General features: G+C 40.7%; 1 protein-coding gene across 1 annotated transcript in view; it reads right to left on the minus strand.

Annotated features, from left to right (window-relative positions):
* ryr2a (ryanodine receptor 2a (cardiac)) overlaps positions 1-17281 on the minus strand; it is a 195641-nt gene extending 178360 nt beyond the window's left edge. Inside the window, 1 exon segment of the mRNA XM_015362834.2 lies at positions 17161-17281. Coding sequence (XP_015218320.1) covers positions 17161-17208 — 48 coding nt within the window. The 5' untranslated portion in view covers positions 17209-17281.
* Between the last annotated feature and the right edge of the window lie 1774 nt (positions 17282-19055).

Here is a 19055-nt window from a genome sequence, read left to right on the forward strand (position 1 = left end):
GGAAAACCGCCAAGCAGGCAACAAAATCTGCGACACAATTATACAAATAGTTTAACAGGTGTAAACGAATATTACGAATGAAAGAAATCAGGTGGGAAGAGCAAAAAAACAAAACAAAACAAAACAAAACAATAGAAGCCGCTGTTCTTGTGCCAAAGAGAAACATGAATGCAGTCTGCTCCCAATGTCGGCAGCTACATTAGCAAGCAGTTGGCATGGGCGGCCACAGACTGGCTTTCCTGTCTCGGCCCAGCCTGGGAAAGCTCTGCATTCCAACTGCATTGTTTACACACAGAAATGCCCTGGCATCATTTATCAGCTTCAGCCATACCAACGAGACAGGGACCACCAACTCAGCCCTCCTTAGGCTAATGTCAGCCACACAAGCCCTCATTAAAACAAACAGAGCTACCGTATATCAAGATACCATATCAGCCTGGATTCAGATAAGAAACAAGGACAGTTAGGCAGTGACCTGCAAGGCTTATCTCCGCCTGTCAGGTAAAAAAAAACATTCCGGCTTTCTACAGTAAGAGGTACACTTCCGTAATGAATTAATTCTCAATCTGGATGTATTTAGCAAAACTATATATAAATATTTATTTTTCTGATCGGTGGTACTCCCTTAAAAATGACAGGTTATATAACTGTGCCCATTGAATTCAATTCCCACAGGATGCTTTCATGAGATGAACATCATGACATGCACTGTATACCTGTGGTGTTAATGGAAGACTTTTTTATCCTTCAGATAAAAACAAGCTCTCATGCTCCTTGAGTTCAAATTATCAACTCTTGTTTACCAATCTATGCACCCACTATAAAATGCAGTGTTCTGTCTTCTTATCAATGCTTTATTTAGTTTCAAATCTGTTTTCATTTTTGACACAAGAAATCTGTTTTGTTTACATAACAGCTGCTACAGGAGCTGCAGGTAACCTTGCAAATGAGCCTGTAGCTACAAACTCAGGATTTTCTCAAACAGTTACACTGGTGAATTAATGCTAGAATGGAAAACCCTCATTATAAATCACAAATACGAAATCAACCAATCAAAATGCAGCATCTGCAAACACCCCTTGTGAATAAGAAAGACACTGTGGACGTGGCACTGAGTTTCTTACAAACTTAAAGCACAATGTTATAAAAGTGTATATTCTATGGGCTCGATCACCACATGCTAGATTCAAGGTGGTTCGATATTCTTGCAACCATCTTGGAAGAATAAATATTCAAAGGTTACAGGGACGAAATCAAGTAGGGAGGGGGTTTCACTCCAGACTCTGCACGGATAAACTATCGCCAACCACACCGAAAGCATCACCACTGACACACCTGTCAAATAGGCCACAGCCATAACGACGAGGTATGGACACAAATCTATCCCACCTGTACACAATAAGCACATGGTATTTAAGACCTTCCCTGGCAGTACTATAGCACTTCATCTTAGTGTGCTTTTCACCTGGCCTTGGCCTTTTTTCTATGAACTCCTTAGTTTCAACCGAGTTTGGTTTTTGACTTTTGTATATGGATTAGCACTGGCTTGTTAATTGTGCTTATTTGGTTTTCAAACTTTGCTTCCTACTTGATTTTCTGATTTTTTTATCCTCCTTTGCCATTTTGATTTTGAGTTTTTACAGATTCGACTCTTCCCTGTTTTCTTCAGCCTTGGAGTGTATTACACTGGATATTTACTTAACTGCTCATATTCCGTCTTCACTTTCCGAGCACTGCACTTCTTGTAATTACAGCATATTACACAGACAGGTTAAGAGTACAGTCTTGTCACCGAGGAATCTCCAGAAACAACTAAATCTACCCCAAGATCCTTTCAGATCAAGAAACCTGAAGGCACTGCAAGTGTTTCTGACCATCCCAGTGTAGGTCAGCCATGAATATATCACTGTTGTGCCAGATACAAAGACTGTGTCTCCTGCAGATGAGGAGATTCATCCTGCATTTCACCAAACCAACATTCCCAGGAACACTGTCCGTAAAACTCTTCTGCAAGTCACTATGAAACAGTATTTGAACAACACAACACATTCTTCTTTAACATGACGTGGACAATAAAGCACATTTCACCCTCCAAAGAGGGTCACATTTGGCCAAGGAACGATTTGTGTAGTGCCACTACAATCTCCAAAAAGGTACAGGTTCACAGCATATTGTACTGATAGGTGCTTCTTGGAGATACACGATACATGTACCATTACTGTTGACCATTGCTGAATGCTTCTGTCATAATTATGGCAACAATGTGGTATTCTTGGTGATATGTTAATGCAGGACAGCACATGCCCACACACTGTCTTTCACTTTGTGGCACTGTGACTCAGTAGCTAGCACAATCACCTGACCTCTTCCATGCGGCCTTAGAACTATGCTGATACATACAGGATCACATCTATAGGAAACATATGGCATTCAATGAGCACAACCGTCATTTTTGGGGAATTTATGCTTGTGGTTTGCCAAATTTTGACTGAGTTCTCAATCAGAACAGGGATCCCATTGAACTATCACAGTAATGTAAAGCCACTTAATGAATAAATTCCGCCTCCTTCACCAGTCCCTGATCTGTGTACTCTGTAAACTTCCAAGAAGCTGGAATAACTGTTACAGAGAAATTCTTCTCAGGGTCAGTGATTGTGAGACTTTAAAACCACCATGTATGGTTAAATGAAGGAAACCACAAGAGAGTGAAATAATAAATACATTTAAATACATAAATACCCGGGAATTTAAATACCAGAGTCAATCCATACATTATTTTTATCCCTTTCAAGTCAAAAAGAATCAGGTCCCCTATATCATGACATTTACTTCAGACCAGGAATTAGAGTGCTTGCTCTCTTTAGAATTGTCTTTAGAACACTCATACATCTTTCCTAAAGTATGGTGACCACAACTGAACACAATGATTTAGGTGAGGTCTAACTAATGTGTAAATTTCAATTAGTGTACTCTTATTCATGTAACTAAGCATTCTGTTAGACTTTGGTATTGCTTCACTACAATGTCTTAATGGGGAAAATGATGAGCCAACCTAACTCCTAGATCTTTGCAGCCTGCAGATAACACCTTGCATTTATCTATAATAAAATGTAATTTTCCAGGTGTCTGCCCATGTCTGAACTCTGTTTGTGAGTCTTTTTGTGTTGTTCAAGACATGTGTCTTACATTGTAACAGACTAGCTATACACTATTTACAGGAACTTTTGTTACTGTTAAATAATACTATAGCCAGCTCCCCGGATCAATCAAGAATCATACTCTTGATATTTCTGTCAAAAGAATATTCAAGTGCAGCCACCCAGGCACAGAAGCCACTAATTGGCCAATATGAGCAAAACTCAATCCAGTTTGAGTATTGCATCAAAAAAGATAAATGTAAAGCAAGATGTTCTTCAGAATAATCACATAATAACAAACTCAAAGCTGAAAAAATAGAATGTACCACAGACTTCCTGGAAAATTACCTCAGACATATTAAGACCTATTGTAATAAGATAAAGGTCAGCTCGTATGAGCAATCTCAGCCTGGATTTTTAAAACTTTTTATTTCTTTTCACACTGCACAATAAGTTCATTTATTACCTTTACCAAACAGAGGTGAAGAGCACCATTTGTGAATTCTGCGATGGGGAACTCTTCAAGAAGAGCAGAGAGAACCAAATAAGGCCCTGGTACTTACTGTACAAGGGCAGACAATCAGTTTAAGAAAAGACTGGTTCAGTCACTGCCCTTCATGACAGCACAAACCCAGAAAATGCTATCTCCTCCATTCGAAAGAGAAGGTCAGGAATACTTCACATTTGTCTTGGTGCAGAGACAATCGCAATCAACAAATGGCACGCAGGTTAAAGATCTGGGTGAAGCATTTAAAAGGTCATCAGCAAAAGGTAAAGAAGAAGGATAAAACACAGAACACAAGGAGAAGCTGTGATGTGTTTCAGAAAGCTAAGATTGTGCCACAGAAAAAGTGCTTTGAAATGTCTGGTGTTGTCTCACAGCCACTAAAAATAACTGTCCACATGTCAGTGAAGCATGAGACTAAGGCTTCGACTCCATTATTCATTATCCCTCCTGCTTCTCAAATGTAGGTTGCGGTGACTGTTGAGGGTCAAACTAAAATAAATTACTTGACAAAGTTTCTTTTTTGGTATCCAAAGCACTACCTTTTACTTAAGAAAAGATGTTGCACTGTAATGTGATTCGAAGTATGAGTTTCGGAGGGCACAAACATCACTGCTCCATCAAATAAGATTTAGGGTTCAGTCTTTCATTTTGTTTAAACTTTTGAAATTATTTTTGTATCTTACACTGATAAATGTTCGCCATTTAATTTTCATGTGAGATGAGACTTGTTATATCACAGGTCAGTAATAATTTGCAGCAACATCTGTGTCTTATGCTTTTGTGAACCATGATTTGATGCCTTTTACCATTTTTAGATCATGGTCTACCTGATTATTGTCTTTTATTTTAAATATTTCAGCAAAAGACGTTTCCACAAAGATGAGGGGTCATAGCAACGCAGAGAAGCATGGAACACAAGAAGCATGACAACACTTCCTGAGCAGCGTTTCAGTCTACCACAGGGCCCACAAAAAGGGACAATTTAGAGACGCCGATTTACCTGGTTGGTGGTTTGGCATATCTCTTGGAGGTGAGAGGAAACAAGAGTCCCTGGAGAGCAAACTATTCCCCCCTCTGGAGGAAGGGAGCATATGCAAACTCCTCTCATAAGGTGCCCCCAGGCCAAACCTGAACCCAGAACTCCGTGAGGAAGCGGCTCTGTCACACCACTGGGCTGCCACTGAAATCCTTATCTTTCTGCATCCAATTTTCCAAACAATTAACTCATCTAAGTGAAAGATAAAGTCACACACAGCAATAATCTGCTAGCTCAATAAAGCAGACTGTGCCAGAGATAAGATTGCCCATGAAGAGCTAGCAATACCTGTTTGCTCTCTAGACGCTGCTGTTTGCCTGCATACCAGAACATTCCCTGTGTATCAGGCAGATTACATAAGAGCACTGCAGAGCCAGGGAGCTGCCATGAAGAAAAGCATCCCCCTTTCCGAGCTCAGACTAACCTGGCTTGCACCAAATCTTTACCAGCCTCTCCCAGTGGAGTCTGGAGAGGCCTGGGATCCTGATAGGACTGAAGCCCACTACTGATTCCACTCAAATCCAAAAGAGAGCAGGCAGACTTTTCCAGAGAGGTCTTGTCTGTTTTGTGCTGAAAGTGTCCACGCTGATCATAATGCTAACTACATTCTCGTGGCATTTAGCAAATACTGTACACCAATTATGAAGAAAATAATGTGTTGGTCATATATCTATTATAAGTATAAATATACTATATACCCACAGGTCAATGTATTGTGCTATTAAGAAATCAAAATCAGAGCCTAGTTTTAGTTCACCTTTATTTAAAGAGTCCTATCCATTTTCCCTTGGCAGTATGTAGATTTATGCTACAAAACAATGGAATCAAAATTGAAAATGCATGTTTTTGTTACAGAAATGATTACAGTTTAAGGAATGCTCTTAACTTGCAGTACCTCTGCCACAGGCACCTGATACCGATGTGTATGCAACAATAACAAGTCCACCTTTTAAAAGGCTGCTAATCAAAGCAGATAGGAGGAGGGTGATGCTGACAAGTCTCTTTCCCAGCGATCAGCTGCAGGAGAACAAGCTCTCTCACAAACTGCTGCTTACCGAGTCTCAAACTCTTAGCACAGAACTGCATGCTGCAAAGCGCAGCTTGTCTAGACCTTCAACAAGTGTAGGTTTCACCTTTAGGATCAATTACAATTCTGAGCACTTTCCAAGCTCTTTTGTGTCAATGGTGGTGAGGTGTTCTTCAGCTTGGTGTGATCAGCAATGGAAAAGGTTGATTTTCCAGGTGTTTGTCAGAAAACTATTCTACAGTACAGCAATATTTGAATTAACTGGTACTGTAATTACAGTTCATATCAGCCCTTATGTTGCATTATCCTAGCTTCTGAAAATGTGCCTGAGTCACCAAGCCTGCACCACACATTTTTACAAGATAATATCAGTGCTATTGGGCATAAAACAGTAGCAGCCCATACGAATCAAAGCTACAAACTACTGCACAGACAACCATTTACCTGGGAGTGAAGTGGATTACAACAAGTGACGCATTTGTGTCTGTTTCTAATAAAAGCATTGAGGCATACTGCTAAGCAACAAATAATGATATGCCTAGGCTTACAAAAAAATGAGAAAAGGCGTACATAAGATATTTTATGTGCGTTTTGTAGCAAAGTAACACTTAACACTAGTAAAATGCATTCAATGTTTCATTTTTATATCGTGTATCTACTTCAAAATACTCTTATCTATAAACCATTAACTTTCAACAATATACTAAGCCTTTTGTAACCACTGTGTTGTACTGCATTTAACTGCTGGAATCACCAAAGCAATCCATAAAGCATTAAAATATGTTTTATTTGGTGTGTTTTAATATACATTATGTTATGTTTTAATATAAGTTTGAAATCCTTTGATTTTTGTCAGGATTTTTATTTCCCAGATATCAAACTGTGCCTGTAGGAAGATCAGGTAAGCGAACAACCTCAAACTAGGTGGGTAAAGTGAGTGACAGATCAGAGATGTGACAGAAACTGGCGTTCTAATGATGGAGATAACAATAACGATAAAGTGAGGTGAATAATCTTATATGAGATTAGCCTTTGTCTTACAAACTGTGCCACAGGATCCTTATTGACCAAGGAGTCAGGACTCCAGTCTAATGTGTCTTCTGGGTAACGACTCCTCCTACAGCAATAGCTTCAGACTTGGTAAATATTGTCCTTGGTCACAACACAATTAACAAGTGGAGAAATGAGGTTTACAGTATGTGAAGTCAGTATGGCCATTCCTTTGAAGAAACATGGCCTTTACTGCTAACTGGTCCTGTTTAAATCTGGCAGGTAAATTATTTGACAATTATGCTTCTGTTTAAACCAATATCACCCTCTGTCCTTTACACCACTGTACAATAACCATCCAGGAGTGGTCTGGCACCCAGATTCCCAGCCACTGCAAATCTTTGCTCCATCTTATCCTTAATTTTTGATGTTATCTGCAACATCTGGGATACCTACAGTAAGTAATTACGCATCAATACCGTATTTAACTTACTGGAGGATCCCAAGCCCTGTTATGGCATGACTAACCACTGGTAAAACTGGCGAACTTCATACTTGGTGTCATCCTAGGTCGGCACAGTGGTGCAGGTCTTAGTATTGCTGCCTCGCATCCCTGGATTCAATTCTGTTCCTGGGCTCCTATCTGTATCGGTGTTTGTATGCTCTCGCTATGTTGAAAGGGGTTTTCACCGTGTACTCCAGTTTCCTCGCACAGTCCACAGACATGACATACTGGTACTGTAGGTTAATTGGTTTCTGGGAAGACTGGCCCTGGCGTGTGTGTGTGTGTGTGTGTGTGTGTGTGTGTCAGTCCTGAGACAGGCTCTGGCCTCCCCGTGACCCCACATTGGGTCAAAAAGGGATGGATGGATGTTTACACCAAATGTGATGTCATTTTGAAACTTTTGCTAATGAAAAGGTCTACCCACATACTGTAACACAATTTAATATGTGAAAAGTCTGTTTCTAATTCTTTCATCTTCCCTAATTTCAAAACTCATATTTCACTTTGTGTAATATTGATGACTATAAGCACAGTTATCTCCATGACTCCTTGCCGACCTCTGGTGATTAGTAGATAACCTCAATTCACTTACAAAATTGATGCTCTTATTAGAAAAAACTCCCATCAAACTGAAACACAACAGACTTCTAAAAGAAATAAAAGGCATCATTTCTCCCCTGTCAACATTGTGTAAAATAGAAATATGTTTTTACCCAAACTATTTCATATAATCAGAACAAATTTCTTATAGGTACAGAATCTTCTTCCACCAATCTGACATCAATACATATATGGTAGTATATACTGTATATATGGTAGTACTCCATAATGCACTAATGTTAGTCTACCTTGTTACACAAAGACATTTTCTTATGAATCTTCAGTCAGAAGCTGATGAAAAGTACAAAATACACATGTCAAGAATTCTGCTAAAGAATCTACTGTTTGGACCAATGCAGGAAACCCTCTAAGGAAACGTGATGGCAGTGTGGTCCAAATAATCATGTTTTCATGATCTCAAGTTCTCAGGAAGGAATCAAAATCATGTATTTATCCTAATCTTGTGAAACAGCAGCAAGTGTGTGATATGTATTCAGCAACTACACAAGTTTATTTTACTTATTAACATAGCTTTATGTGTTATTGAAGAATTACAATTACAGATCAGCAAAAGGAGAAATTAAAATAAGGCTATTATAGTTACTATAATATTGAGAAACTGCAGTATATAATCTGGTATCATTAAAACACAGGCTGATACAATGCTTACATATATTTAAATACCTTTTGAATGCAGTGCTGCTGTATCTGCTACTAAATGAACAGTGCTTATGATATACAGTGTACACAGATTTTATTTAATTAATACAAACTTCTGGTGAGGAAAAAAACTTGCACATATTCCAATTGAGATAATTAGTGTAATTAAGACTTCAGTTAGGTTATGAAGCTCAGATGGAATGAAACCAGCAATTGTGTGAGCCTTCAGGACCAAGACTGGGAACCTGTGTCTTAAGGCTTCTCACAGGGACAGAGACAACTGGGACTCTCAAGCACTGTACAATTCCATAGCAAAGATTGTCTACATCTTCTCACGTAGTGCACTGTCTGATACAGGCTGAAAGGATACACATGGAGAATACAGCTCTCAAAGATACTATCCAATTTATGTAGCTGATGCTTTTATCCAAACCACTTTCAGTTGCACCCATTTATACAACTAAGTATTTTACTGGATTTTGGGTGAAGCTCCTTGCCCAACAGCAGTATCTCACCTGGGATTTGAACCTGAAAGTCCAGACCACTAACCCCTGCTCCATAATGCTGCCCAGATTTGCTCTTTCTAACAGTGAATTTAAAATGTCAGGTTAACATCTTTCTTTGAAAGTAGTTCAGTAAGCATTTCACATTCCCCACAGACCCAAAGATGTGCAGTGCAGTGAAATGCTTCTTTTCATAATTGAATTCACATCTGCAATTCTCCCAAATGAGCCATCAATTATACAATTTAAAATACACAAATCAAAAATCTGAATGTGGAGAAAGAAAGAGAGAAAGGGGTGCCAGTTTCTTTCAGAGTACCAGACAGAATAGAGGTGGCTATTTCTGTTTACAGCTCATGACTCTGAATTAAGGTCCTCTATCAAAGTGTAGCAGTTTAACAAACAGAAATTCCTACTGTTTTGCCTTTTGGCATGGGATTTCACATTGAAAAGGTCATCCTTTCTTGTCTTTTCTTTGTTTGCATTTTCACCACTCTTCAATCAATAAAAAAGGTCAGCTTCAAAGCATGTTTTACTTCAAAAGATTATACACCTAGACCTCATTTCAAAGCGGGGTTTGCTATACCCTCCTCAGCAACCTAATGCTCTTGATTATTGGAATAAAAAAACACCAAACCTTTAGCCAATTTTCGCCTGTAGTGTTAAAACGGATGCTGACATCCACAGGAAATCCAGACCAACAACTGTCACCGTTACAAGCCAGAGCTCTGGACGTAAGACTGAATGAATGACATTGTACCACTTACAAGGTATATGTCAACTGCACAAACCCAATTTAAAAGACATGCACAAGAACGTACAATAGGCAGAGATTAGTGTGGCACCAAATTAAAATCTACAATGTTAGAAATTGCTTAGACATTGCGTGATCACTGGTACTGTCAATGCCTTAGTGTAACTGAGGAAATAGGGTGGCTCAGAGCACTGGGGCCCTGGGTTCATATCTAGACCTAAAGTGCTATATGCACATATGCACACTAGGACCAATTTTCCCAGAAGCCAATTAAGCTACTAGTATGTCTTTGGACTGGGGGACAAAACCAGAACAGCCAGAGGAACCCCATATGAACACGGGGAGACATACAAACTCCGCACATATAGCACCCCAGGTCTGAAACTAAACCCAGGGCACCAGCGCTGAGAGACAGCGATGCCAACCTCTGCGCCACCATGCCTCCCCCAGTCTCCTTTCATACCTGGCAAAAACAGACAAGAACTTTCACTATCTGTCTGATCTCATCCCTCTTTTGGATTTCTGTTCCAGTATTCCTTCATTGCTTTTAGCATCGTCTGCATCAGACACAACATAAAACTGACAGCTTTATTTGATTTGATTTTTAATATTCTCAACAAGAGTTCCTCTTTGGTAGAGGCCCTTCAGTCTTTATCCAACCTACAAATGTAATAATGCAGTGTCCAGTGTTTTTTTTTTTTTAGATAAACACAACCAGCATCAAATTCCAGTCAGATACTTGTATCGATCTGCCATGCTGCTGCAGAATAACAACACTGGGATTCAGGTGATGAGCTTCTTAAAGGCTTACAGGTCTTGTTAATTTAACAAAGGAAGATTACCCATAAACGTCAACCATGCCTATGTCATTGCAATACTTATGTATTGGAGATCAGAGCTTCTACTGGACTCCCAACTGCGATATGGTATAGTAAAAGTGCTCACAGAAAGAGGAAAAAAGGAGTGCTGTATACTAGATGTAATTATAGTGCCAGTACAAGAGGACCAAATCGTCTTTCTGCTTATAGAAAGCACTGACTCAGGGGCCAGAGAACAGACAGGGGGGCCGGAGCTGCCTGAGTGTTCAGTACCTCCTTCAGTAAAGTGGCTGCATATATTTAGGAAACCCATACTCATATCCATGAAGGTAATGTCCATCCAGTATTAGTCAGAATATAGTAGCCTATTCCAGCTTTGGAGTCTTCATGTCGATAAGGTAAGGAACAAATAAAACTGCAAACATTGTTTTTTAATCAAAAGCAATTAGCACTCATTTCTATAACGAAAATGATATGATACAAAAGAAACGGGAGAGAAGGAGAATATGATTTTTGTAGCCGAGATGTGGTTTTCTGTAATGGTGTAAAATTCACACCAGGTTTCTCCAGCTAAGCTGAAAATCTCACACCAGAAGCAGGGTGACATTTTGTACTTCTGCCACTTCACAGCAGCAGGAGGACCCTGAGACAACAGGCGGTCCTGGAATGAAAGTCTCAAATTAAATTCAAGTCTTGTATTCACAATAGCGACGCTAATTCCCCGGCACCGCTGTCACCCCTGTTCAGAGGTGTGTGTCTGAGTGCAGTAGAGCTGCTAACTGATCCCTTCGTATGAGAGGAGGCTAGAGTGCTGCAGTGCTCTGTGTCTGAAGGTTTCCAAGGCCATTCTCTGATTAGCTAGCACTCAGCAGAATGAGCTTTAACCCTTTCATCTCAGGGGTGTAGTCAAAGCCTCAGCAGAGGATACAGTACATGAGCCACGTCATAGAGAACACTGCTGTATACAAACCACAGGTGAATGAACACTGCGACCACAGATCATGCCGTTTAATCCGCTTGTTGCAAACGTGTCCTGTCGTGAAAAACGTTTGCATGTTAAAAAAAGTGAGCCGGTCTTCAGTCTGGTGACTGCAGCACATTCAGGTAGGAAGAGACTCCTCTGCAATGCCCCCAGCTGTAGCTGCAGTCAGCTTTCGGCTCATTCACTGAACCATTTCTGTCCTTTTCTGATCCTCCAGAGCCCCCGGTGAGCCAGTGTTACCAACATTCAGATCTGCGAGATCCATTACATTGAGTTTGGTAGTGAAAATATAAAACAAATAAAACCATAAAATTCTAGTCGTGATGGCAGATTGTGTCACAGGGCTGCTTAGAGTTCACCTAATTACTCTTGTTAAAAAAGCAAATATATACTTTAATATTCAATTTCCCTTTTTTTCCAGACATCCACATAAAAGATTGATTAAGGATCTACAGTATATTTCCAAACTTTGATTGTATAATAAAGTGCTAAATGTGGACGATAGAGCACAAACTTCATTTAAATCACAAAACAGGAGAGAATAGGCCAGGCCTTAAATGTGGCTGGGCTTGCTTTAATACACTTCACTACATCCTATTCATTCTGGGGGCAATGAGGCTAGCCCAGTGGAGACCCTAGCTCTTACACTTCCTGTTACGCCCAGGCCAGAGAGGGCTCCCAGTCCACGGTGTCCCAGGGAGACCGACACATTCCCATGAGGAATCAGGCTCATCCCTCATGGGATGTGTCAAAGGACACGGTCTTCTTTTTTCTAAATTTCTATATAATTTCATTTTTTTTTTACATATACTGATAGAAATCTAAATTATTGTAAAAACTGCTGGAATAAAAAACTTCTGAATTATACTATTAGTTATGAAGGAGGACCATCTACAACACAATATTTACAGTAAGTAACACTGCTTCATGCTTTAATGTATTATTCCTGTGCTATATATGCAATATAATGCACAAACATATATGACAAGGTACTTGATAAGAACTTATTTTTAATACAATTGAAATTATTATATTTTCTGCTACCATGAACTGCTTCTACATTATGGCATTTTATTATCTATAAGGTGTTAAAAAATCACTAATTTATTTGTTTCATTATTGTAAAAAAGGAATACTGCACCTAAGCTCTTTAAATGAATATTACATTGCATCCAATTTCTACACAGAAACATAATTCAGCTCACAGATGTAGACATTAGAAAAATGTTCCTTCCAACATGCACAAGAATGTGCCATTGAAATCTTTCAATAATCAATCAATAAATCAGCCAATTACCTAATTAGGGACTGAGGATAAACCACATAGTTCAAACCATTTTCATTTGCTGGTGATGTTACAGGAGAGACCACTCAAAACCACACTGCAGAGAGCTCTCTAAGGTCCAGCAGAAACTGTAGGCCCAGGCCTACAACTTAATTATAAGCCCATGCAAATCACAAAACCATTACAAATCTGCTGGGAAGAAAGATTAGTTTGGGAGGCACGGACTTCAATCAGATAAGGTGCTGCTGAACTGAAAAATAATAAAAAGAAATCCACGTTTTTTTTGCCCCAAATGTTTTCTCATAATGTGTTCTGGAAAAAAAAAAGGAATCGAAAATCAAAGCAGTAGGGATATGAATTTCTTTAGCAGTAGCTGCTGAGTTGCAAATATTGTGATTTGTTAACAAACATGTTTGACCATATATGGGGGCTAACAGGCTAAAACAAATTACAGATCTGTACACAAGGGAAAGCCTGCTTGAATCCTTGAGGCCTCCAGTCCTTATAAAGTACGTGACAATCAATTAGCAACTCATTAAGACTTAAATTAAGGTGATATAAGTTCTTGCAACCCATACTGTTACTGTATAAGATACTATTCAATTCTGTAATTAAGAACAGATGTGGAATAGATAGCACAGCTTGTGCTCTGGACCTGCCCAGTCTTTCACCAATATACTGTATAGTCAGGCCAATTTAAACACATATTTACCATGGTAAATCTGCATGTTTTTTTTTCTATTTGTCTTACATTTACTAAACTTTTTACATATTGATATTGTTTTGTTACGGATTCCCATTGTTTGTATAATGATTTCCCGTTATTTCAATCTGCTTTTACTACAGTCTGTTACTGTATTTTTACCATGATAAACCGCAGTCAACGTTTCTAAGGGTCTGGACATCAGAACCATACAATCTGAGGTATAAAGGGCCCTGGCAAAGAAAGGTCCTGCAACACAACAGCATCTCCCATCCTCCTGAATACTCCTGAACTTCCCCGCTTTCAATTCCAAAAGTGTCTTCTACCACACACTTCTGCGGGTCAAAATTTAAACCATCTATCATTCTCTAACTGCTCCATCGATTCTGTGTCATGGGGGAGCCAGAGCCTATCCCAGCAAGCAACAGGCACACGGCAGGGTACACCCTGGACAGGACGCCAGTCCATCACAGGGCACACACAGACACAAACACACACACATTCACACTCTCCAGGGCCAGTTTTCCCAGAAGCCCTTTCATCTACCCGCATGTCTTTGGACCGTGAGAGTAAGCTGGAGCACCCAGAGGAAAACGACGCAAACACAGGGAGAACATACAAACTCCACGCAGACAGCATCCCAGGTCCAGAATCGAACCCAGAGCCCCAGCTATGAGAAGCCACAATGCTAACCACTACATCACCATGCCATCCCACACTTAGCTCCTTCGATCCATCCATTTCCTAACCACTTCTTCCAACTCAGGGTACAAAGCTACAGTACTTATACTCTTTGTATAATAGTCTACCTTTGCTGCATGCCGCACTGTAATAATGAAGATTCTCTGCCTTAATATGTGTGAGATAAACTGGGTTCCCAGTAATCATGTGACTATTACTGCCTCACTCCTTTCCATAATACAGCAGTATCTGAGGTGCAGCAACTTCTGATATATTGAAAATAAAGAGAGCTCTGGATAACATTTACAACTGGAAAAGTCCTCATTAAAAATTGATGGACTGAAGAGAGCACTCACTCGACTTTAAAGGAAATTACTGCGATGTAGGGAGTTGAAATTAAGCATGCATTGGAGAGTTCTCCGAGCTGTTTTGACAGGGACCAAACTATCTAGCCAGTTCTTGTCCAGCAGTGTGTAACAGTGAGGTGACCACCAGGAAATCTGGCTGCAGCACATCTGCATAATAAGGAGAACCTGTAGACTCCCCAGTTCACTCCAGGTGCTTTTTTCCCCAATTCTAGCACAAACCTCATGCTCTGCAAAACCAAAACATAAAGTCTTCAACGTTTTTATTGTGTTGTACAAAGCTCCATTTAACTGACCTGTTCTTTCCCAGTGTGAGAGAGAAAAGCTCTACTCTCAACAGTGCATGATGGAATGGCAATCGTCTTTTGAAAGAAACGTGAAGCTGTATTATCATCCTTGATCTGCCGACTTTTTTCTGATTGAAATCTACCTCATCAACTCCGGCATTTTTATATCCACGTGTCTGAGTTCTGAGCTTTCCTGAATGAAAATCGGTATCAATCAGTATCATTTTTTTTGCGCCAGGGCTTTGCCCCATAACTTTAAAAAGGTTATGACGTCAATCTTTTGGTTTCACATAATTTGAGCAGACGAATTAAAAAATGAAATGCAATTTTCCAAAAAAAAAAGTGGAAATCTTTACTTGTATAAATCGTCAATTTAGGACTTCAGCCTTTTTAATACATTATACTTCCAGTGTGAATAATGACTGCACTACCAATTATTATCTTTAACGTTTTAAGACCCATTAAGCATGTGTCATAATATCCTTTGTAATGAGTATTAATGGTTTGCTCTATTATTCCTAAATTCACTGTATTTCCTAGGACATAATGAGTCTCTACATTCCTAGAGTCATTTCCGCAGTCTCAACAGAATGCCCAGCGTGTCGCGCGTTCCGTGAGGTGCGAGCTGTGTAACCCAGAAACCCCCTTTCAAGGTCATCTGTGTAGCGCCCGGCTCCACGGGGCGCTTAGTGCATAATCCTTGCGTGGGATTGCCAACTGTGCGTGTCACCCCGAGCGCGCTCTGCCTGGCGCGGCCACACGGGCTGAGCTGCGCCGCTCGCCGATCTGGGATCTGGCCGCTATCTGACTCATTACCACAACACCCAACTTCATCTACAGGATGAATCACTGCGCTGTATTCATAGTTTGGTTGTAGTGACCTCCGAATAAACCAGACTTGCAGTTGCAGACCGGTTGATACAGTATGTCCCGACCCCCGGTTCAGCACCAGTCTACTGTAGATAGTTACTACCCCGTTTCAGAAAACCACAATACCGCCCACGGTTTTCGAGAACGCACTTAAATGCATAGCTATATATCAAACATGACAATTGATATGCTAGTTTAACGCATGCCAAGAAAAAACAACAAACAAACGCATACGTATGTGCTGGGAAGAACACCCAAATCAATTCCCATTCTAGAAAATCAAGCTAACCGAAAGGGATATTGATTTAACCATATAGCATTTACATTCTGCATTAGGGATATCGCTGCAGGAAGGGGGGAGGGACATCCCTGATTTAACCAGCTTTAAAATGGCTACTGCGGCTTCTACCACTCTCACCTATGGAATGGAAATTTTAAAACTACTTATGACAACTAGGAGGTGCTGAGAACTGTAGACGCCAGTCCTCTAGAAATGTGGGTGACCGATATCGATCTGCAATATTGAGATATAGCAATTACTGTGATTTTCAAATGGAAATCTCTTCAACCTATAGCTTTTTTTAAAAAAAAACATGTTTCACTGATATAACTTAGTGGCAGCCCATGTAATCGTTTGGTTCTAAGGTTTATAGCGAGTATTTACTGTTCATTACAGTATTTTAATGTTTCAAGCGCACCTATCTAAACACCACAGGGGACGGGGGGTCCATTCAGAATTGGATGTTATGGGTGTGGTAATCCAGAGCTGGTGTCCTAACTGCTTAGTAATGGCATTTGCTCTTAAGGTTCAATTGGATGAGTAGCCTACAGCACCACTTTGACTATATATGGCAAATACCGAGACTGCTTCTACCCCTCGCAGGACGATAACAGCCCTGCTTTCGGGAATGCATCTGCAGTGAAGACTTGGCTCCGGAGGGGAAACACTCATCAGGAGGCACAGCGTGGAAACAGCCAGCGCTCCTCTCTGTACCTGCTGACAACTGGGGTTACCAGCGCAGTCTGCGCTACCAGCCTTAACCGCAGTTATTTTCCTCCACAGCCCGCTGACAACACAATGGGGGGGGGGGGACCCCCCACTTTACTGCGGCTCTTGCCGAGCAGAAATCGTCTATCTCAACTTTCTCGGCACATTTCATGAATGCATTCAGGTCTACCCTGAAAACCCCTGTTCCTCGGCGCGTAATAGTTTTAACAGGCTTACACTTATCGGCTTGGCTCTGTAATGACATATCCACCGAAGACCTTAACCGTTTCAATACCAGCCCTACAGACCAATAAGGAGGCACACTGTAGGTATCTTGCTAGTGGCAAACAGCGGTGACTCCCTTCTGCATTTAAACGCTGAAGTAAAAAAAAAATGCCATGCCGCAGTTTGCAGTCGCTCACAATGCTCCCAGTGAAGGATCACAGATCGCTCGTACTTACAGTTCGTAAGAACTGGATTTCATCCTCGCCTTCCCCTCCTTCAGCCATGGTTACCCGTGGTTAAGACAGCGGGACGGAGTTGTGGAGGAGGCAGCAGGTTGAATGCCGGAGCGGTGTAGTGAATGTGTTACACTGCGATCCCATTGGATGGCAGGCAATTCCAAGGGGAGGAGCTGGGCAGGTGTACAACCGGGCACAGACTGTGGCCACTGCGCCCTCTAGTGGGAAAGGCCGCGCCACTGCAAGCTCTCCAGAAGAATTCCCGGGTGGCAACGACATCCAGCTACAGCGCTGCCGGGCGCTGCTCGGCCCGTCTCTTAAGTTTTTCTTCCATGCTGCTTCATTTCAATTCCGATAACAGTAATGCGATGTAACATCTGATGTTATGCAGTATCATTGGACTCATGGAAGAACCTGAAACGCTTTAACCCCGTCCCAGAAATGTTTTTGCCTTTCACATATTTCTGCCGAATAATTTACACGGGAACATTATTTCTATGGCTTCGTTACATTCCTCAAGACAAGACACCCTAACGCTTACAGTATACAGTTGGCGCTGAAGATCAAGTAGCTGTTTCCTTTTGTGCTGAAAGACTAATCTCCTAGTGCTCACGGACTGCATCACATCCACATCAATTACATCTGATACAAATTTTAGCGAAGGTCCATTGTTTGAAATATTTTAATGTAGCGTACTTTTCATTACTATACGGCCAGTAACCCTGACAACCCCAAGAAGGGATTTAAAGAAAACTTCGGTTCTCATTAAAAGGCTAGCGACTTTCTTTTAACCTTTCTAAGTGCATGTGAACTTGACGGATTTGGGTATTGCAAAGCGCTTTGAGTGGAGTGTCCAGAAAAGCGCTATATAAGTGTAAGCAATTAATTATTATTAATATTGCGACAGCACACTCAAGCATGAGCCTTTCTTCATGCCTGTCCTTTAAGCAGCGAGGGCCCTCCCAGAGCTTCTCTTTTTCGAATTTCTCCAGCTCTGACAGCAACAGCCAGGTCAGTGATGCAGATACGTGGAAAAACATCTGCGGACCTGGAGAGTATCTCACCCACTGGGCCACCCTGGCAGTTGGGTTTCTGACTTTGGAAGGCAGCAGACACTTTCAATGTGATTCCTTTTCCCAGACAGTTCACTCCTACCTATGTAGTAAATACTGTAATTAAACAATAGGCTGTATATAGTCCAGTATGTAGCCATGTTAAAGATGAAAACTCAGTACATGGTTTCATTTCATTCCAGGTGTGGTCCAGCTTTGCCCGATGCTTGCAAGATAGACTTTACCTTGCTGCAACCCTTGTGGTGAATAAGTGACCTTCTGATAATGGATCGATACTTCACAGGTCTCGGGTATTGGCGTGTCCTGTTACATACTGGTGTCTCAGCCAGGGTGTACTTGTTCCTCACACTCTCCACTTCTGCGATAGGACTGTGTTGCCTCTAGGCTGACGAGGAATAACACTTCATGATGGTGAAAGGATAGTCTAAAGGCAAGACATTCGTACAATAAGCAAAAATGAAGTTCTGGTGGCAACGCCAGTGCAATTCTTTATCAGAATAAGAGCAATGAAACCTAGCATAAGCACTGCATTTTACCTTATTTTATGATTGTTTTTATCTATAGAACTTTTTAGCACCTTTCTACATAATCCAGAACATAACAACTGAATGCTAAAACATACAGAATACTATAGATTAAAAAGGTCAAAGTCATTAACCCAATCAGGAATTTATATAAGGCTATCGAAACTAGGGTGGTATCAAGTTCATTGAATGAGAACTTGAAATAAGGGTGAGAAAGATCCCAGTAAAAATGGGGACCACTGAAAAGTGCTAATGACAATTTAAACCACAGATTAACACCACGCATACACAATGTGGA

The sequence above is a fragment of the Lepisosteus oculatus genome, chromosome 17 (genome assembly GCF_040954835.1).
Source record: "Lepisosteus oculatus isolate fLepOcu1 chromosome 17, fLepOcu1.hap2, whole genome shotgun sequence".
In the NCBI taxonomy this organism is placed as follows: domain Eukaryota; kingdom Metazoa; phylum Chordata; class Actinopteri; order Semionotiformes; family Lepisosteidae; genus Lepisosteus; species Lepisosteus oculatus.